At 37.6% G+C, this 18623-nt stretch overlaps 1 protein-coding gene across 1 annotated transcript in view; it reads left to right on the forward strand.

Moving 5' to 3' along the window:
- The window catches only part of LOC122816239 (serine/threonine-protein phosphatase 2A regulatory subunit B'' subunit gamma-like), a 161389-nt gene extending 145515 nt beyond the window's left edge, over positions 1–15874 (forward strand). Inside the window, exons 8-11 of the mRNA XM_044088982.1 lie at positions 358–494; positions 3243–3380; positions 11848–11907; positions 15737–15874. Coding sequence (XP_043944917.1) covers positions 358–494; positions 3243–3380; positions 11848–11907; positions 15737–15874 — 473 coding nt within the window. The remainder of the gene's footprint in view (positions 1–357; positions 495–3242; positions 3381–11847; positions 11908–15736) is intronic.
- The last annotated feature ends 2749 nt before the right edge of the window (positions 15875–18623 follow it).

Here is an 18623-nt window from a genome sequence, read left to right on the forward strand (position 1 = left end):
ATTGTTGTGCATGTGTATTAACAAAATCAGGATGTGGGGTGCAGGGGCTTGCCCCCCACAAAAATTGTGTGGTCAATGTATTTTCACAACTTCTTCTAGTTTCATTAATGTGAGTTTGTGATGAAAAGATGTATATAATATATATTATACATGTGTGTGTGTGTGTGTGTGTGTGTGTGTGTGTGTCTGTGTGTGTATGTGTGTGTGCATGAACATGTCTAGTTAATATCCAGTCTTTTATTTTTACTGTAATATAATCTCACAATTATTAACTAATCTTATATGTGCTTATTAATCTAAAATAATAAATAGATTTGACCATGAACTTGCTTTTCATCTCAATAATTTTTTTTTTAGTCCAGTATTTAGATCTTGATAAGGATTGTAATGGAACGCTCAGTAGAGATGAGCTGTCTCATTATGGGATGGGATCCCTCACAAATGTGTTTCTAGACAGAGTGTTCCAAGAATGTCTCACCTCTAATGGGGAAATGGTAATACACTTTTTATATTCTTACAGATAATCATTTCAGAAATTTGATTTATTAAAGAAGAAAGGTATTTCTAATTTTCATAACATTGTAATGTGATAGTTTATGGAATAAATGTTAATCTTTATTTGCTGTTGTTTGCAAACTGGATGGGTGAGATGATCTAAGTGGAACAGGCATTTACAAATCAGGTGTGACATACATCCTGGAATACTTGAGTACCATACAGAAATAACTTATTTGTTAGGATGAGTTATAGAGTAAATATTTTAGCAGTGATGCATATGTGTACATACATACATACATATTATTTTAGTTAAGATATTAAGGGCAAGACAGGTGATTCTTCAGGCCAGTGGTCTGCTCAAGATCACTTAACATGGGATATGATGGTTTGTCTATCTCCTAGCACATAGATATAGCACATAACATGGGATATGATGGTCTGTCCATCTCCTAGCACATAGATATAGCATTTAACAGAAAATACAAATTATAAGTACACAGTATTATAAATACATGACCGTAAAGTACACAGTCAGGAAATCCACCCTTTTTCTTCAGCTGTTTGCTGTTTTACCATTAGTAATAGAACATCTGTAATGAAGAAAGAGCAACCGTCTAATCCCCTCTTTCATGCTGTGTCTGCTTAAGGCTGGGAACTCCCTGTATTAATTGTTTTCACAGGTTTACACCAGTTTACTTGCATAGTTTGACTAGTTAGATCTTTTTCTCTCTTTTTTGTTGTGTTTTGTTTTGTCAAATTATAATTCCATTTGAAGTTTCTGTTCAGTACCACAGAATATATGTGCATAGAAATGTAGCAGTACACACCTAACACGAAACCTACCTATAATTTGTGTGTGTGAAGATGTTTTCAGACATCCTCTTTCTTATCTTTCTTTAACTGTTTCACATTGATGTGGTTCTGTTCTGCCTGCATTATACACTGTTGAATTCTCTGACACTCTTATTTCAGCATTGCTAGCTGACTGTTCCAAGGATCCTTCACCATTTCTCTGAAGAAAATATCTTTATTCTGCACTGTTACTCTGTCATTTACATGCTCCATATACCTAACCTCTTTAGTTGTTTTGCACAGTATTAAATGTCTGTATGTATAATAATAAATCATCAAAATGGTTTGAAATATTCTTATGAAATTTAATGTAAGGACAAGAAGTGTGGTATTTTGCTGGGTCTTGCTAACCTATACTCTGTAAGGTAGGACCTCTGGCTGAGTACCTACAGGTGTGTGTGTTCTAAGCAGTCTGCTCGGGTACACTGAATATAGGGTAGGGGCATCACAGCTAAGCATGCAAACACTTACCACTGTTTACCTGATAGTCAACATTTACACCCCATAAAGGAAACACCAGTAGGGGGCAGTATTTTTCAGTACATGGTAGCACTGGGAACTTTGTGTAGGAGCATGTCAAGAGGACCAGAGCTAAGTGACAGGAGTGCCTAGAATAAATTACCAAGTATGTTTCCTATTGTTTGTTGGCAAAGGAACTGGTTGAAAGTTTGATCTAAAACATAAATTGCCTCCATCCTTTCTCTTTCTCCTAATTTTCATTTTCTTATGCATTCTCGTTTTATATTTTTCTTATTGCTTTTCACATTGCTTGCTTAATTTTAAAGCATCTCATATGACTATACTCACACAATTTTTCTTTATTGTTATTGCTGCTGTTTGCAACAGATAGTTTACTTCCAAGCTGTATTCATTTTTGCACGAGTATTTTATTTGTACCACATTTAATTTGCTGTATTTCTATTTTTTTTTCTAAAACTCTGTTTTGTGCTTTCCACTCCTTTAAATTCCATTTACTAGTTTTTCTTTATCGGTTTCAGTTTTAATCTGAAATTTAAAACATGTGGGACAGTTCAAATGATAACATTAAGTAATTAAGTATTAGAATATTTCCTTGTGACCTGTTATGTTTAGGAAAAGCTGATGATTTGCAGAAGAAAATCAAAGAAGGCAGACAACTCACTGAAAAGGTTTAGCTAAGATTTTGTCACAGCTTCATGTACTTAACTTTGCAGTTTAATGTTTGCTAACTACCACTGATGGTTTACATGTCACAGTCAGCAATGGGGACCACAGTGAGCTAGTTTCTATATAGCTAATGGCAGTCAGGAACAGCACTGACAACAAACAGTACATATCCTCAGACTAGCTTCCATTTTTAGAGTTGAGGATTCCAAATTCATCTTACCAGCACAATATGATTACAATACAGATTAACTTTCGTTTTAAGATTAGTTGTAGGCTCTTTGCAGGTTGTTGTTAAAACATTGCTTTATTGTACATAATTATCTCTATCATGTCTGATGTGATATGTAGGAGCAACGTAAAATGTTTTCAGTTCTTTCATCACATAAAGAGAAGAAAATATGTAAACACAGATCTGATTTAATTTAAATAATTATGATAGTATTTAAACCTAGATGTTTAATATAGGCTTTGTTATGAGTGATATGCTCTGAGCACAAGTACACGTGACCCATTTCAGGGATGAGCCAGGGTTCTGATTTCTTTAGTTCTAGCCTCAGGAAATGATAATATATCTTTTGAAAAATACACATTGTTGCTTATTTGTAGCTTTTGTCCCAGTGAGATCTACTAGAAGTTGAAGGAAATGGGAACTGTCAAGCAATCAGTTTAATTTTTGCCTCGGATTAAAACTTTGTACTGGCTTTATAAACCAAGCTCTTATGCTGTCCCTGTATTATGTGCTTTAGGATTACAAGACTTACCTGGATTTTGTCCTTGCTATGACAAGTGGGGATAATCCAACGGCACTACATTACATCTTCAGGCTTCTAGACATTGAAAAAAAGGGCAGCCTGAATGCCTTCACCCTGAACTACTTGTTCAAGGTAAGTATGACACAGACTTCCATTACAAAAGTTAAAAGTTGCCCTTTTGCCATTCATCAGGCTTTTACTGAAACCATTAAGATGTTCTTTTATAGAAGAGTTACTGATGCATTTACAAGATATATGTAGCTGTATATGTAGCTATATGCTTAAGTGTAGAGTTGATTTATAAAATGGTGGTAGTATTATTATATGTTGTTTTAAATTATGTCTTTCTATGTATGTGATTTCTTTTTTGTCTGTCCCATGATGAGCTTTTTCCTCAGAATCTCATTTAATCTATACTTGTCTAGGTATAAATGACAATACAGTTACTTCTGACTTTAACTTTTGAGATATGTGGATATGAACTAAAACAATAAGTGAGAAAGTCACTGAAAACCAATCTGTAAAAACAAAATGAAAACTCTAGCAAAGCTAGACCTTCCACTGAGTGACCTCCCAAACCTCTTGTAACAGAGGCACATGGGATATATGCAAATGACCCGTATAAACATCAGGTGTTTCAGCTAACTGGCGATTTTGAATGCCCATGACTTGTTTCGTAATTTTAATGGATAATTTCAAGCCAATAAAGCCAAACCCCACTAGCTATGGCTATGCATATTTCAGCCTTGTTATGACCTTATCAGCACAGCACAAGCAGAGTGTTTGACTAAGCATTAGAAACACAGGGCTGTTATACCCAGCTGATGTCCATTATCATTAGGATCACTGCAAAAATATCCCAAACAACAAACTAAAACAATACGTGAGAAGGTCACTGAAAAAACAATCAAGTTCTAGCTTTGCTGGAGTTTTCATTTTGTTTTTACTGATTGTTTTTTCAGTGACCTTCTCACTTACTGTTTTAGTTTGTTGTTTGGGATATTTTTGCAGTGACTCTAATGATAATGGACATCAGCTGGGTATAACAGCCCTGTGTTTCTTAGTCAAACACTCTGCTTGTGCGGTCATAACAAGGCTGAAATATGCATAGCCACAGCTAGTGGGGTTTGGCTTTATTGGCCTGAAATTGTCCATTAAAACGACAAAACAAGACATGGGCATTCAGAATCACCAATTAGCTGAAACACCTGATGTTTATAAGGGTCATTTTCATATATCCCATGTGCCTCTGTTACAAGAGGTTTGGGATGTCACTCAGTGGAAGTTTTAGCTTTGCTGGAGTTTTCATATATGGATATGAGGAATCTGATAGATTTTCTGATACTTTTGCAGAGGAGAGTGTTACTGATGGAAGATGAAGGTGCCTTTTAGGGGTGAATTGTCTAGAAAATATTCATTAAACAGTGAGCTGCTGCAAGGATTATATTCTCTTAGTCCATTATAAGACATTTATGTCAAAATATATCAAGGTGATTATAAACTCATCTTGTTCAGTGACAATACCAAGACTAATGGAGTGCTCATGAATCAGGATGTCCATTTCCAGCAGGACAACATATGGCTTTCAAGAACAATAGACAGGTAGAAGGCAGCATTTTATGCAGAAATGTGCAGGGCTTTCTATTTTGGCCAGTGAATTCTAGGAAAATGTGCTGCTTAAGGAGGGGTTGGCCATGGCAAAAACAGAGGACACTATGGATCTGGAGAATTTTACTTTGGAATCTGTTCTGTAGTATATTAGTAAGGGATTACCTTCCCTGCTGCACATTTTAGTCACTAACTCTACATTTTTCAGAATTCCTTCACTTGCCATCGCAGTAGTAACATAACCTTAATATTTCAGTACATAAAGAGCGATGCATGTATGTTTCCTTAATTTTTTTCCCACCAAGAGTTTTGTATCTTCATATATAAGCTGTACAAGTTTCCTTCTTCAATAAGTTTTGATGCATGCCGTCAGTTACCTACATCGGTGACCACTGTCACTAAAGCTCATGAATATTAAGTACCACTGCACATGGCAAACTCTTCCTCATGTCTGCTTGAGAACTTTGCCTACAGCATTGCCAACTGTCTTGTCTTAGGTTAGACAGTGACTGACTAGTGCAAAGCCAGAGTGCTGTACTCCACTTTGTCAGGCAAAGTATAACCTCATGGATAACAGAAGGGAAACTGTTTTTCTTCTTTCATCCTATTGCCCTTTAGCTAGACTGATTCAAAGTCACGGAACTGAGCTGGTACATGTTGAAGCAGAATCATGAGCATAAATGCTTAAAAGCAAGAGGCAAAGAGAAAAAAGTACAAAGTGACTTCCAAAGGCAAAGAGATCTGTACCACCTCTAAACATGCCTCTAGTCTTCCTACCAGAGTACAAACTACACCATTATGAGCCTAACTCCAGGCTACATGTGGTAAAGGGACCTGCAATAAGCATTGTCAGTGTGTACAGGCTGTACAAAACTCCTGTAGCAAACATTGTTAGTGTGGACAGGCTGTAGAAAACTCCTTCCACTAACTCCAGGCTACTTGTGGTACAGGGACCTGTAGCAAACATTGTTAGTGTGGACAGGCTGTAGAAAACTCCTTCCACTAACTCCAGGCTACTTGTGGTACAGGGACCTGTAGCAAACATTGTTAGCGTGGACAGGCTGTACAAAACTCTTTCCCCTAACTCCAGGCTACTTGTGCTACAGGGACCTGTAGCAAACATTGTTAGTGTGGACAGGCTGTACAAAACTCCTTCCCCTAACTCCAGACTACTTGTGCTAGAGGGAGCTGTAGCAAACATTGTTAGTGTGGACAGGCTGTTCAAAACTTCTTCGCCTACCTCCAGGCTACTTGTGCTACAGGGACCTGTAGCAAACATTGTTAGTGTGGACAGGCTGTACACAACTCCTTCCCCTAACTCCAGGCTATTTGTGGTACAAGGACCTGTAGCAAACATTGTTAGTGTGGACAGGCTGTACACAACTCCTTCCCCTAACTCCAGGCTACTTGTGGTACAGGGACCTGTAGCAAACATTGTTAGTGTGGACAGGCTGTACAAAACTCCTTCCCCTACCTCCAGGCTACTTGTGCTACAGGGACCTGTAGCAAACATTGTTAGTGTGGACAGGCTGTAGAAAACTCCTTCCACTAACTCCAGGCTACTTGTGCTACAGGGACCTGTAGCAAACATTGTTAGTGTGGACAGGCTGTAGAAAACTCCTTCCACTAACTCCAGGCTACTTGTGCTACAGGGACCTGTAGCAAACATTGTTAGTGTGGACAGGCTGTGCAAAACTCCTTCCCCTAACTCCAGGCTACTTGTGGTACAGGGACCTGTAGCAAACATTGTTAGCGTGGACAGGCTGTACAAAACTCATTCCCCTAACTCCAGGCTACTTGTGCTACAGGGACCTGTAGCAAACATTGTTAGTGTGGACAGGCTGTAGAAAACTCCTTCCCCTAACTCCAGGCTACTTGTGCTACAGGGACCTGTAGCAAACATTGTTAGTGTGGACAGGCTGTAGAAAACTCCTTCCACTAACTCCAGGCTACTTGTGCTACAGGGACCTGTAGCAAACATTGTTAGTGTGGACAGGCTGTACAAAACTCCTTCCCCTAACTCCAGGCTACTTGTGGTACAGGGACCTGTAGCAAACATTGTTAGTGTGGACAGGCTGTACAAAACTCTTTCCCCTAACTCCAGGCTACTTGTGGTACGGGGACCTGTAGCAAACATTGTTAGTGCAGACAGGCTGTACAAAACTCCTTCCCTTTTGAATGGCTGACCAGTCTCTGAAACTTGATATTGTTTTGCTATCTTCTGATTAAGTAATTTTCCATTTCTCCTGCTTATAGATCTCTAGTCCATCTTCAACAGATTTTAAAATCCAGCTAACAGGAAAACTGTGCACATAAGTGCAGTGACCCAAGAGTGGAGCTTTTGATGGCTGAGTTTGAATTCAGGATTACCTTGGATTAAATATGTGGCATTTAGCTGGCATGCAATTAATCTAAACTAATATGTATACATTCTTAGAAGGTCATTGACTGATCACAAAACACACAATAACAAAAAACTGCTGCAGAGGGACTTTCTCCCAAGCCTCTGTTCCTCTGATATTTCTACATATACCAACTCTGAGAAAAGGGAGAGTTATAAACAAAAATAAAACTCACCTTTCCTTCTTTGATTCCACAGTACAGTTAACGTGCAGCGTAAGGCTGACCCATTGAAAAGAAATATCAACTAAAGTGAACTTGTGACCTTCCCATTTCAGTGTTCATAAACATGTTTTTCAGGTCTGTAATAAAGCACAGGCTTCCCAAGAATTCCATAAGCAGGCACAGGTCATGCATCAGCACCAGAAGAAAGGATGTGATTGTGCTTCTTGAAGACCTATGGGAAGTGTAGAATTCAAGAGCACCATCCTTAGTTTCTCATATTTTCTTGATGTTTCTGATGTAATCCTGACAACTGAGCAACAGCAGCCTTTGGATTATACAGTTTTAACAAGACCTTTTCTAGAAGCTTCAAGTCAGACATTCAGCATCTCCCTCAGCATCAGACTCCAGGCTCTGGCACCTATCTTAGTAGCAGATATCAAGCACTGACAGCTGTCTCATTGCCAACACCAGGCATTGGCAGCTGCCCAATTCCCAGGCATCAGGCACTGCTTCCTGTCTCACTGCTAGTCACTAGCCACCGGCACCTGTCCCAGTTCTAGAAACTGAGCACCTGCACTGGTCCCAGTAGCAGACACATGACAAGTAGACAGCAGTCTGAGCTGCATGAATCCTTGGGATAGAAGGCCCACTGTTCTGATCAACATTTTTGTTCTTTTTCTACCTCATTTCCTTAGCAACAAAGAAACAAAGAAAAGAAGGAAAATCATTCAAGACAAAGCTCTTTCAAGGAAAATATCTAATCATTGTGTTCTTCTGTAAATACAGCAAGGCTTTTTTTCTCTTAGAGGATGCTTACCTTCTTCTTAAGACCCTGATTCTGGGGATGTGGCAGACTGAGTGTCTCAGTCCACAGAATTTGCCCTAAAAAATCTTTCTTTAAAGTAATTTCTCAGAATGATATAGCACACAGGTGGCTCTTCTCATATGGGTTTGGACATGGCTGGAAGGTACTTGCTTGAGGTAGGGGTAGTGCCAGAACCAGCTGCCATGTTATTTTACTGTCCCCAGTGATGGATTCATATTGTGATACCATTAATTCTATGTGGCACATTCCTCCAGTCCCCAAAAAAGGTAAGTCAGATTTATTATTTTGTGGAGGATTTGACCTATTTCCAAAACAGGTCTGCACTGGATGCTATGTCTTCTCACGTTCATTGCTTCCAAGCCAAGCCACAATTGCTGAACCCAGGCCTATCATGCAGGGAAGCTAGACCTTCAGATGGGGGCTAGCAAAGAGTATATTTCCAGGAGCTACATGTGGATTACAGTTTTTAATTATTTTTGTCACATGATCAACATTGATTGGTTGTTGTTTAAGGAAATGATCAAGAAGTTTCAGGGCTCCCTAGTTGACTAAAATGAAAAGGAAAGATGGCAGATTTTAGGGAATGCCTGGAAAAGCAGCAGTCATTCCCCTGCGGATTAATGGTGACATCACTGCTATGGCAGGGAGGTTAGCTAAAAGATTCTGTGACTGCTGGTACATTTGTTTTATCTTGGCAGCTCTAAGAAGGAACTCAAGGGTTCTGTCAGGAACCCCCTTTCAACATCTAGCCTCTTTAGCGTTACCTTCCAGGATGTTGTCACATGGCAGGAGTATGGGTTGAGGCCTTTTACATAATGGTCTCTATGTACTGTCAGCCAATTGAGAATCCAGCAGACACTTTAGGGCACTATGCTAATTATTGTTTAGGCACCCTTGGTGATAACAAGGCAGGGGCCTGAGGGAACACCTTTTTTTTTAGGTGCTGATGCCTCAATTCCTAGAGATATTCTTAGCATGAATTCTTCAGGCAAGTCTGACCAGTTTTTCACATTTCTTTCCATTTTATCCTATGAAGAAGATCTGGAGAAAGTCTTTTCTTATTCAGTCCTGTTTAGCACTTTAGAAAGGGTGAGTTTTAAAACTGGTACAGACAGGCTGTTCATGAAGCTCAGTGGAAAACCTATGCTATTCTTCCCCATCTCAGTCTTATCCCAATCTGAAAGACTACTGAGAAAACTGAACATGCAAGACTTTAAAGATTGCTAACTAAGCAGTTCCAGAGTTGTTCAAAGTCAGATGTTGTACTCCCAGACCATTATTTGGTAAGCTGTTGTGGCATTATTAATAACAATTCAGCTTCACTACTTGCAGATGGCAGTCATGCTCCAAACAGAGTTTCTAATGCCAGTTGTTAATACTCTGTATAACTGAATTGCCTGAGGAGCTTTTTTTCTCTCCAGGTCTCTGCTTGTAAGATCCCTATAGCAGATTGTTACTCCTATGTTACTAAAATTTAATAAATTGTTTTCTAATCCTAATGAGCTTTTCTCCCCGGGTCTCTGCTGAAAATGAGCCAAAAGCTCAGCCAGACTAACCTGGTTAACAAATGTAAAATAAAAATAAATAATAAATCAGAAATCTCTCTGCAGAGACCTGTCTGTGTCACTCTGATGCATTCCCAGGATCAGGTAACATGGATCCTATTTAAATATACATTTAGTGGGAGACATTATTTCTGCTGTTAAACTGTGGTGCCACTGACTGTATTTTCCATTCACAAGTAGGCAGTTGATTTGGGCAAAGTTTCCAGTCAAATATATGTAAATGTTATTGTTTGTTACTATGATAAAAGAAAGTTGTATTTCATTTCTGATGACTTATCAACTGAATTGCACCAAAAACATCTTCTAATATATTAACTGCATGTGGGAGCTTTCATTTAGAATGTAAACACTGCAATGGATTTAATAAGATTATAGAATAAAGTTGAAGGCATAAAGGCATTCTTGTTACTTAAAAAAACTTAACAAGTCAGAGGAAGAATGACAAATTTAAGCAGGGATATCAAATATTTTCTTTGAGGAAGACAGTAGGAAAGTGGACCCAAAGTAGCACAAATTTCAAACAACAAGGTCACAGACAACCCTCTGGTATAGAATGATGGACTCCTGACCAGGATCTAGCCAGCATGGGTTCTGATCGTGACACAGGCACTGCATGAGCCAGCCAGAGGAGGGAGAGGAGTGAAGAAGCATTGTCTGATTACCTTTCCAGGGGAGATTGATAGGCATACATTGGGATGTATCTCCCACTGCTGAATATCCTATTAGGCTCTACTCTAAATGGGTGGGAGGGGACTGTTTGAGAGGCTGTGTCATTTGCCAAAGCAGGTGATAACCCCATGCTGCACTCATTGCATGGCCCTCCCCAAGTGTACACAGAGGGGATATTAGAGACAGTCTCACAAATGGCTGCCTGGATGCTGCATGAACTGTTTTGGCTCTGGCCTGGTCAGAAACAAATGGACAAAGTTGTGGTGATTAGCCCGATGGTTGGCAGATGGGGGAGGAGGCAAAAAAGTGTACAAATACAAAAAAGTTATATTGTTCTGTACATTTTTAAAGAAGCACTTTCTGTAGTGTATAAAAAAGCTGTTGGTAAAAATCTGGTCAGACTTCAGTAGAGCATAGTTCTCAGTTTGACACAATAGCTTAAAGAGCAAGTTAGAAAAATAGGAACGTGAGTTCCAGGATGCAACACAGACAAGCCTACATTAATTAGACAACACATTACAGTTTACTTTAGTTAGGAAGTAGGACCTAGAATTCTGGTAAATTATGTCCACTAAGATAAAGAGGTCACTTGGGATCAGTACTGGAATCTTTCTTTTTCAATGTGCGTAGGAGGCACTGAAGAAGGACAGAAAAGAAAATAGTGCTACAGTCCTGATATACAGAAAGTGGTAGGTAAAATGTGATTCTCAGCAGGAGGAGGCCTAAAAATGAGAGATTAACTTTAGTGCAAGAAATCAAAGTAGTACCACTAGGAAGCAAAAAAAAAAAATGGGGGGGGGGAGTAGGAGTAGAAAAAGTCTAGGAGTAGACATACTGGATGAATAAGCTATGCAACTGAGGTTTATCTAGAGTTAGAAAGAAGTTCTTAAACTCTACCTGCAGACAGTAAGACCTTACCTGGAGTACTGTGTACATTTCTGTAGACTTCATCATTGTAAGACTGCAGACAGGATAGTGGCAGTTCAGAAGAAAACAGCAAACATTGTGTGCAACCTGCAACTGAAGCTATGCCAGCAGAGACTAACAGAGCTCAGCATTTATACTCTTGAATAAATAAGACAAAGGGAGGTTACATTTCAGTCCAGTAAAAAAGTATAGGGACTGAATGACCTAAATGCAATTAAAAGTTTTTGTTTTTAGCCTTCTTGATAGTACACAAACCTGGAGAATAAACATATGTTGTTTTTCTGCTAATGTCATGAGAAACCTGAACAAATGGTGCTTAGTGGTTAAAGCAAGCAGCAGACTTCGGTACTGTGATGACCTCTTGTTGTATATTTTGTTTATTTGTGAAAACAAACTGTTGCACAAACATCTTTTAACAAAAGTTCTGTACTCTTGACAGGGTATTCAAGAGAAGCTGAGTGAACGAGGTTGGGAGCAAATTTCCTTCCTTGATGTCAAGGTACATTATAAACTCTTTCTTTTATATATAGTACTGAAGCTTTTGAAATGTAATAGAATTAAATATATAATTGCAGAAAGTATGTATAGCAGTCTAGTAATAAAAGAAGGCTGAATCTTTTTTCTTATTTCCTGCAGAGCTTTATAATGTCAGTGAGATTTAACGTTTGTGTTATAACTATGGGAAACTGTATCTCCCCTTTACCTTACCAGTGGATAATTCTGTAGTAGATAAGGTTTCAGCTTGTTGATTTTAACTTGCTGATGTTCAACCTGGTTATCAGAATTCATTACAGAAAAATTAGGGTTTCCATTTGTGAAGCATCAATTTTTTTTCCTATGCACTCTATGGTTGCGTGACTGTGATGTTTGTGTAATTAAATAAGGGTGCTGAGGGGACAAATCCATCTCCATGTGGAAAGCTCCCCCAATAGACAGTTAAATAACATTTTTGCCAGATTGAAGTATTGAGCTTTTTTTTGATGTTTTAAGCACTTGAAATTTGGGGAGACACAGGGAAAGTGTATGGCCTACCTTAAATTTAGGTTATTGAACATGAGAATTCTGTGCCTCAAACATCTCTACATTAGTGATTAACTATTCAAAAGGAACAGAGCTAATTTTAATTTTCTGTCAGCACTTCAGAGTTGTAATAAGAATTACTTATGTATCTTAACTGCTCCTCTTTTTGGATGCTTGTTAGCTTTTATTCCTAAGAATTTAGTGCTAACTCTGTAGAGTCTACAGTTTTTATGTGCAAAAACAAAAAGGTGCGATAGCATCAGGCTATTTCCCCATACACATATCTGTGTTAATGTTTATTGCAAGTTGTGCATCTAGTAGACAGTGAACGTTAATCATGTTACTTCATTGTGCCAGGCACTGATGATAATAAAACTGGTTGTGGATAATTCTTCTTATTTCCCACTCATTTTGAATAACTGTCTTTTTTTTCTCTGTTTTCTGTTTATGTAGGGACCAGAATTTAGCATCTGCTTAATATTACTTTGGTTGCAGTCAGATGATTTACTTTGGCATTACTAATGAATGTTGGACTATTGTACCACTGTTGTCATTGCTGAAGTTTTAGTATTAGAATGGGTTGTCCCTGAAAAGTGCTCAGTAAACTAGCCCAGCTGCCTGGTTAATAAATAGCGCCCATGAATTCATTTTCAATCAGATTGCATAGAGCATTATCCTTTCAGTCCAGGATGGAAAAGATTCATGGGCAGCTGTAGACTGTCTCTGAATGCCTTTTGTTACCAAACATGATCCTTCCATTCTCCATTTTCGTCCCCAGTTCTTCCCCTTCTGTCCTTCATCTACGAATTCTGTATACTCAGATCAGTCTTCCTTTCTCTTTCTTATGAACTCCATATAACAGCTGCCTACAACCTCTCCTTGCTGTCACAGTTCTGTATCTCTCTTTCTTTTTTTGTCATCATTCCCTTGAGGTAAGACCTTCAAAAATACACGTGGTGTGATCTCACTAGTAAACAAAACCAAAAAAAAAAGAAAAGAAAGGCAGAATAAGCTCTACGTCCCTGATGTATACTACCCATGAACATCAGGCATTGAGTTCCGATAAACCATCACTGTAATAAGTCATCATTTGGCTCTAACTTTAGAGTAAAATGATTGCATGGTGAGGGAAGAATGTCTCATAAGGAATAAAGCTATTAGGATTTATTTAATGTATTTTATTGTGGTTTACAGTTAGGCAATTCATGCCTAACTCACCTTTGTCATTGCATAATATAGTAAACAAATATACTACAACTCTTTGGCTATATCATAACAAATGATAGGATATTAAATTTACAACCTGCTAACATTATAAAGTGCCAAACATTAAAGTTACAGATTGAATTTGGTCAAAGAGTGTGTGTGTGTGTGTGTGTGTGTGTGTGGGGGGTATTCAGAAACACTGACAGCACTGCATAAATATGTTTCTAGTAGGATTACTAAGTGGTCTGCTGGATAGCACCACATGCAAATGCAGCACTCTGGGAGAATGACTAATGTAAATTACCCATGTGCTCTACCTTGAGAGACATACAAAAGGATGTAAATAGTGATGCAGAGCAATTCAGAGACAAGCTGTGTTGCACTATTTCAGAGCAGAGCACTGTGAGACTGAACATGCAGTTTTACAGTTCATACTCATTGCTGCCCACACTTCAGTAGGTAAATAGTGCAAGGCTGTGTGTGTGTGTGTGTGTGTGTGTGTGTGTGTGTGTGTGTGTGTGTGTGTGTGTGTGTGTGTGTGTGTGTGTGTGTGTGTGTGTATACGGGCACGAATATGACTGTACCATCAAGTGTTTGTCTGTGTGAGTGTGTGAGGCCGCATACACATATGCAAGTGTAGGGACATGATCGTGTGTGTGTGTGTGTGTGTGTGTGTGTGTGTGTGTGTGTGTGTGTGTGTGTGTGTGTGTGTGTGTGTGTGTGTGAGTAGGGGCATAAATATGACTGTACCATCAAGTGTTTGTCTGTGTGAGTGTGTGAGGCCGCATACACACATGCAAGTGTAGGGACATGATCGTATGTGTGTGTGTGTGTGTGTGTGTGTGTGTGTGTGTGTGTGTGTGTGTGTGGGCACGAATATGACTGTACCATCAAGTGTTTGGCTGTGCGAATGTGTGAGGCCGCATACACACATGCAAGTGTAGGGACATGCTAGTACCTTTGAGTTTATGTGTGTGTGTGTGTGTGTGTGTGTGTGTGTGTGTGTGTGTGTGTGTGTGTGTGTGTGTGAGTAGGGGCACGAATATGACTGTACCATCAAGTGTTTGTGTGAGTGTGTGAGGCCACATACACACATGCAAGTGTAGGGACATGCTAGTACCTTTGAGTGTGTGTGTTTGTGTGTGCGTGTGTGAGTGTGTGTGTGTGTGTGTGTGTGTGTGTGTGTGTGTGTGTGTGTATATATATATATATATGTGTGTGTGTGTGTGTGTGTGTGTATATATGTATATATATATATATATATATATATATATATATATATATATATATATATATGTGTGTGTGTGTGTGTGTGTGTGTGTGTGTGTGTGTGTGTGTGTGTGTGTGTGTGTGTGAGTAGGAGAGAGACAGTGTGAGAGAGACTCTGTTTTTCTGTGTGCCTATGCATGTGGTTCTGTGTCTGTTTGTCTATAGGTGCCTGTGCAGCAGACTAGTGTGGGTTAGTGGGGAAAACACTAAAACAGTTTCAACTGTGTTAGGTGTTTGATTCAAAGACATGCAGATGTGTTGTTAATGATCTTTTGTTCTGTGTGGCTTTTACACTTCTCTGAATTCCAAATTAATTTCAGTGCTACTGCAGCACAGCTGTAAGGCACTTTTAATCACCTCTGAGCCAAGCTTTCTGAATAACCCTCCTTAGTCTTTATTTCACTGTTTAAACCTAAACAAGTTCCAGAAAATACTGATATCATCAACAGACTAAATAATGCATGGCACAATATATGTTCTGAAGATACTATGTAATATCAACAGATCAATCACATATACATTCAAATGACTCAATTAATAGTCTTATCTAAGCATTAAGTAGCAGCTGCAAAATAAACTTACACAAACAATTCTGCAGTCACATCAACACAGTATTTAGAGAACAGTGAAAATTCTTTATCATCTTAATAACTTGGTCTGAGTAGTCCTGATGTTTGTCATGAACTCTTCTAAGATGCGTTATTTGTTGATTTTAAAGTTTGAAAGTTACATTAAAGTTGATACATTCAGATTGTATTATGCATAAAAGATTAAATTAAACTCAATTAAAGATGTGGTTTTGTAACATTTTATTTTATTTGATTTTTTTTTAGGATGAAGTATTTGACATGATTAACCCTAAAGATCCATACAGAATAACATATAAGGATTTGGTCAACAGTGGTGAAGGAAATACATTTATAGGCATCTTTATTGATGTGTTTGCTTTCAAGGCCTATGATAATAGATGAGAAGCAAAGGAAATGAAACATGCACTTAGACTGAATATTAACTGTTGCAGCATGCCATATGCTAGGTGCATGCCACCATTTTTCTTTATAATAAAAAACGTAGCACAAGAGCAAAAGCAAGGGTCAAATCTAATATTCAAAGCCAGATACTTTTATTAGTAAAACAATGGATAAGCGCTTTAAGCTAAAAATAGCTTCATCAGATCACAATGTTTGCTTAACATAGACAGTTTAAATACTAAAGCACATGGTGAGTACAATTCAAATGAACCAATCATCATCACACATCAATTAGTTCACTTAACATTTAAAGCAGCAAATACAAAAGTATATCAGTGCATTCATTACTGCTACTAATCATATAAAAATATATATATAAAAAACTAGCTCCATTTAAAAAAGCGCATCCTTTGAATACAACAAATGATAGTATAAAACTTTTATAAAAGTTTTCTTGTTATTAAAATGCATTATAAAAATTATTTATATATATCTATTACAATTTAAAATGACTAAATATTCTCATATCTTTATGTGTCTGCGTTTTCTAAGTACAGGTTTGATAGAGACTTTGTCATCTAGTCCTGAGCCTCTATCTGCTCTTAGCAAAATAATCCAGTTGTTTTCCTTCTCCTCTGTATATGTCATTATGTTACCTCCTCTTGCATTAGGTTCTATTACTTCTAGTACCCTAAATTGAAATTCATGTTGAGTGTTGTGTAAGACAGTGTGCTTGGCTAAAGCATTCTGTGTATTACTTTTTCTGATGTTATAAATATGCTCTCTTATCCTGTCACGTAGTGGGCGGTTCGTCTTACCCACATAAAATGATGAACATATTTTGCAAACTGCCAGGTAAACAACGTTAGGTGTCATACAATTTGCATGTGTTCTAAAATAAAATGTTTTACCATTATCTGGATGGATAAATGTGGTATTGCTGTCAATATAACAACAGAAATTACAATGACCACATTTTTCTGTATGTCCTGAACTAACATGCTGTATAGCTTTCTTAGGATAACATAGGAGTCCTTTTAAGTTGTTTCTGTTCCTATATATAAAAGAGGGTTCTTTGCCAACTATGTTAGAAATCTCTTCATCAGCCTTTAGTATATCCCAATGTTTACATATGATATTCTTGACTTCAAATAAGTCTGTTGTATAACTTGTTGCAAATTTGACATTCAAGGGTGTTGAAGAAATATCAGTTCTAATGATATCCTGTACTGGACCAAAATAAGGTTTACCTCTAGCATCACGTGAATTGAGGGCTTCAGTAGTGTATTGATCTATTTCATTTTGTAGCCCCTATTCTTTAATCTATTTCGTAAACATGACAGATCTTTTTCTAAGCCTATTTCTGACGGATTTAGCCTAGAACATCTTAAAGATTGTCCTTTAATTATATTTTTAAAAATGTGGGGTGGGTGCATACTTGTCCTATGTAGTAACATGTTGCTGTGACAAGGTTTCCGATATACCCCTGTGTTGATGAGACCATTGTGTAACCTTTCTACATAAACATCTAGGAACACCACTTTCTCATAGGAGTATTGCATAGTGAATTTCAAACAATTTGTCAAGCTATTCATGATGTTTGAAAACTTTTCTAAGTTATCTACTGTTCCATTCCATAGAAAAAAGACATTGTCTACAAATCTACGAAAGAAGATGACATATTCCTTAAAAAACTTTTCTTTAAACAAAACTTCTTGTTCCCAAAATGCTAGAAACATGTTGTCGTAGCTGTTGGCACAAGGAGTGCCCATTGCTACGCCTTCATGTTGCTTAAAAATCTTATCATCAAACATAAACATGTTATTATAAAGCACAAGTTCAAGAAAATGGACAATCAGATCTATCAACAATTCAGAATAGTCACTACATTCTTTTAAATAATTCATGACAAAAGTTAAACCTAGTTCATTGGGTATTACAGTGAACAAGGACTGTATATCTAGGGTGACAAAATAACAAGCATTAATATTGTCACAATGTGTGATGCATTCATAGAGGTCTACCAAAAATTGCTTTGTGTCACGTAAGACAAATTTATTTTTATTCAAAATGGGTCTTAAATGCTTCTCTATGAATACTGATAAATGTTCAGTAACCCACCCTCTTCCAGATACAATGGGCCTCATTGGTGGGTTACTTAAGTCTTTATGTAACTTAGGAAGTCCATAAATTAGAGGCAACATTGGTTTCTCAACCATAAGGTATTCATAGGTATTTCTATCAATTAAATTACTTTTGTAAATATCAGTAAGGGTATCAAATACATACCTACAGGTGTCATGAACATCTGATGTATTAATGATACCATAAAATTTGTCTTGTAACATATCATGCATAGCATTCATGTAATGTTCTTTGTCCAGGACAACAACACCAGAACCTTTATCTGCTGGCCTAACTACAATATTCTTATTTAATTGCAGGTTATTCAAGCTTTTTCTTTCATTGAATGTTAAATTATCTGATTTCTTTAATTTATTATATGTCTTAGTTTCATAGTAGTGATGCAACTCTTCCTCAGTTACTTTCAAAAAAGCCTCTACTAGAGGGTGATTTACGGGTACATAATCACTAAGATTCTTGAATATAGGGCCTTCTCTGACAGTGCTATCCTTATCCCTGAAATTATATTTCGACATTAAATTTCTACAAAATATTCTTAAATCCATAATTGTATCAGTAAGGCAGCCAGTTGTCTTAGGTATATAATTCAGGCCCTTACTTAACA

The sequence above is a fragment of the Protopterus annectens genome, chromosome 12.part0 (assembly GCF_019279795.1).
Source record: "Protopterus annectens isolate FY-2018-M chromosome 12.part0, PAN1.0, whole genome shotgun sequence".
NCBI lineage: Eukaryota > Metazoa > Chordata > Ceratodontiformes > Protopteridae > Protopterus > Protopterus annectens.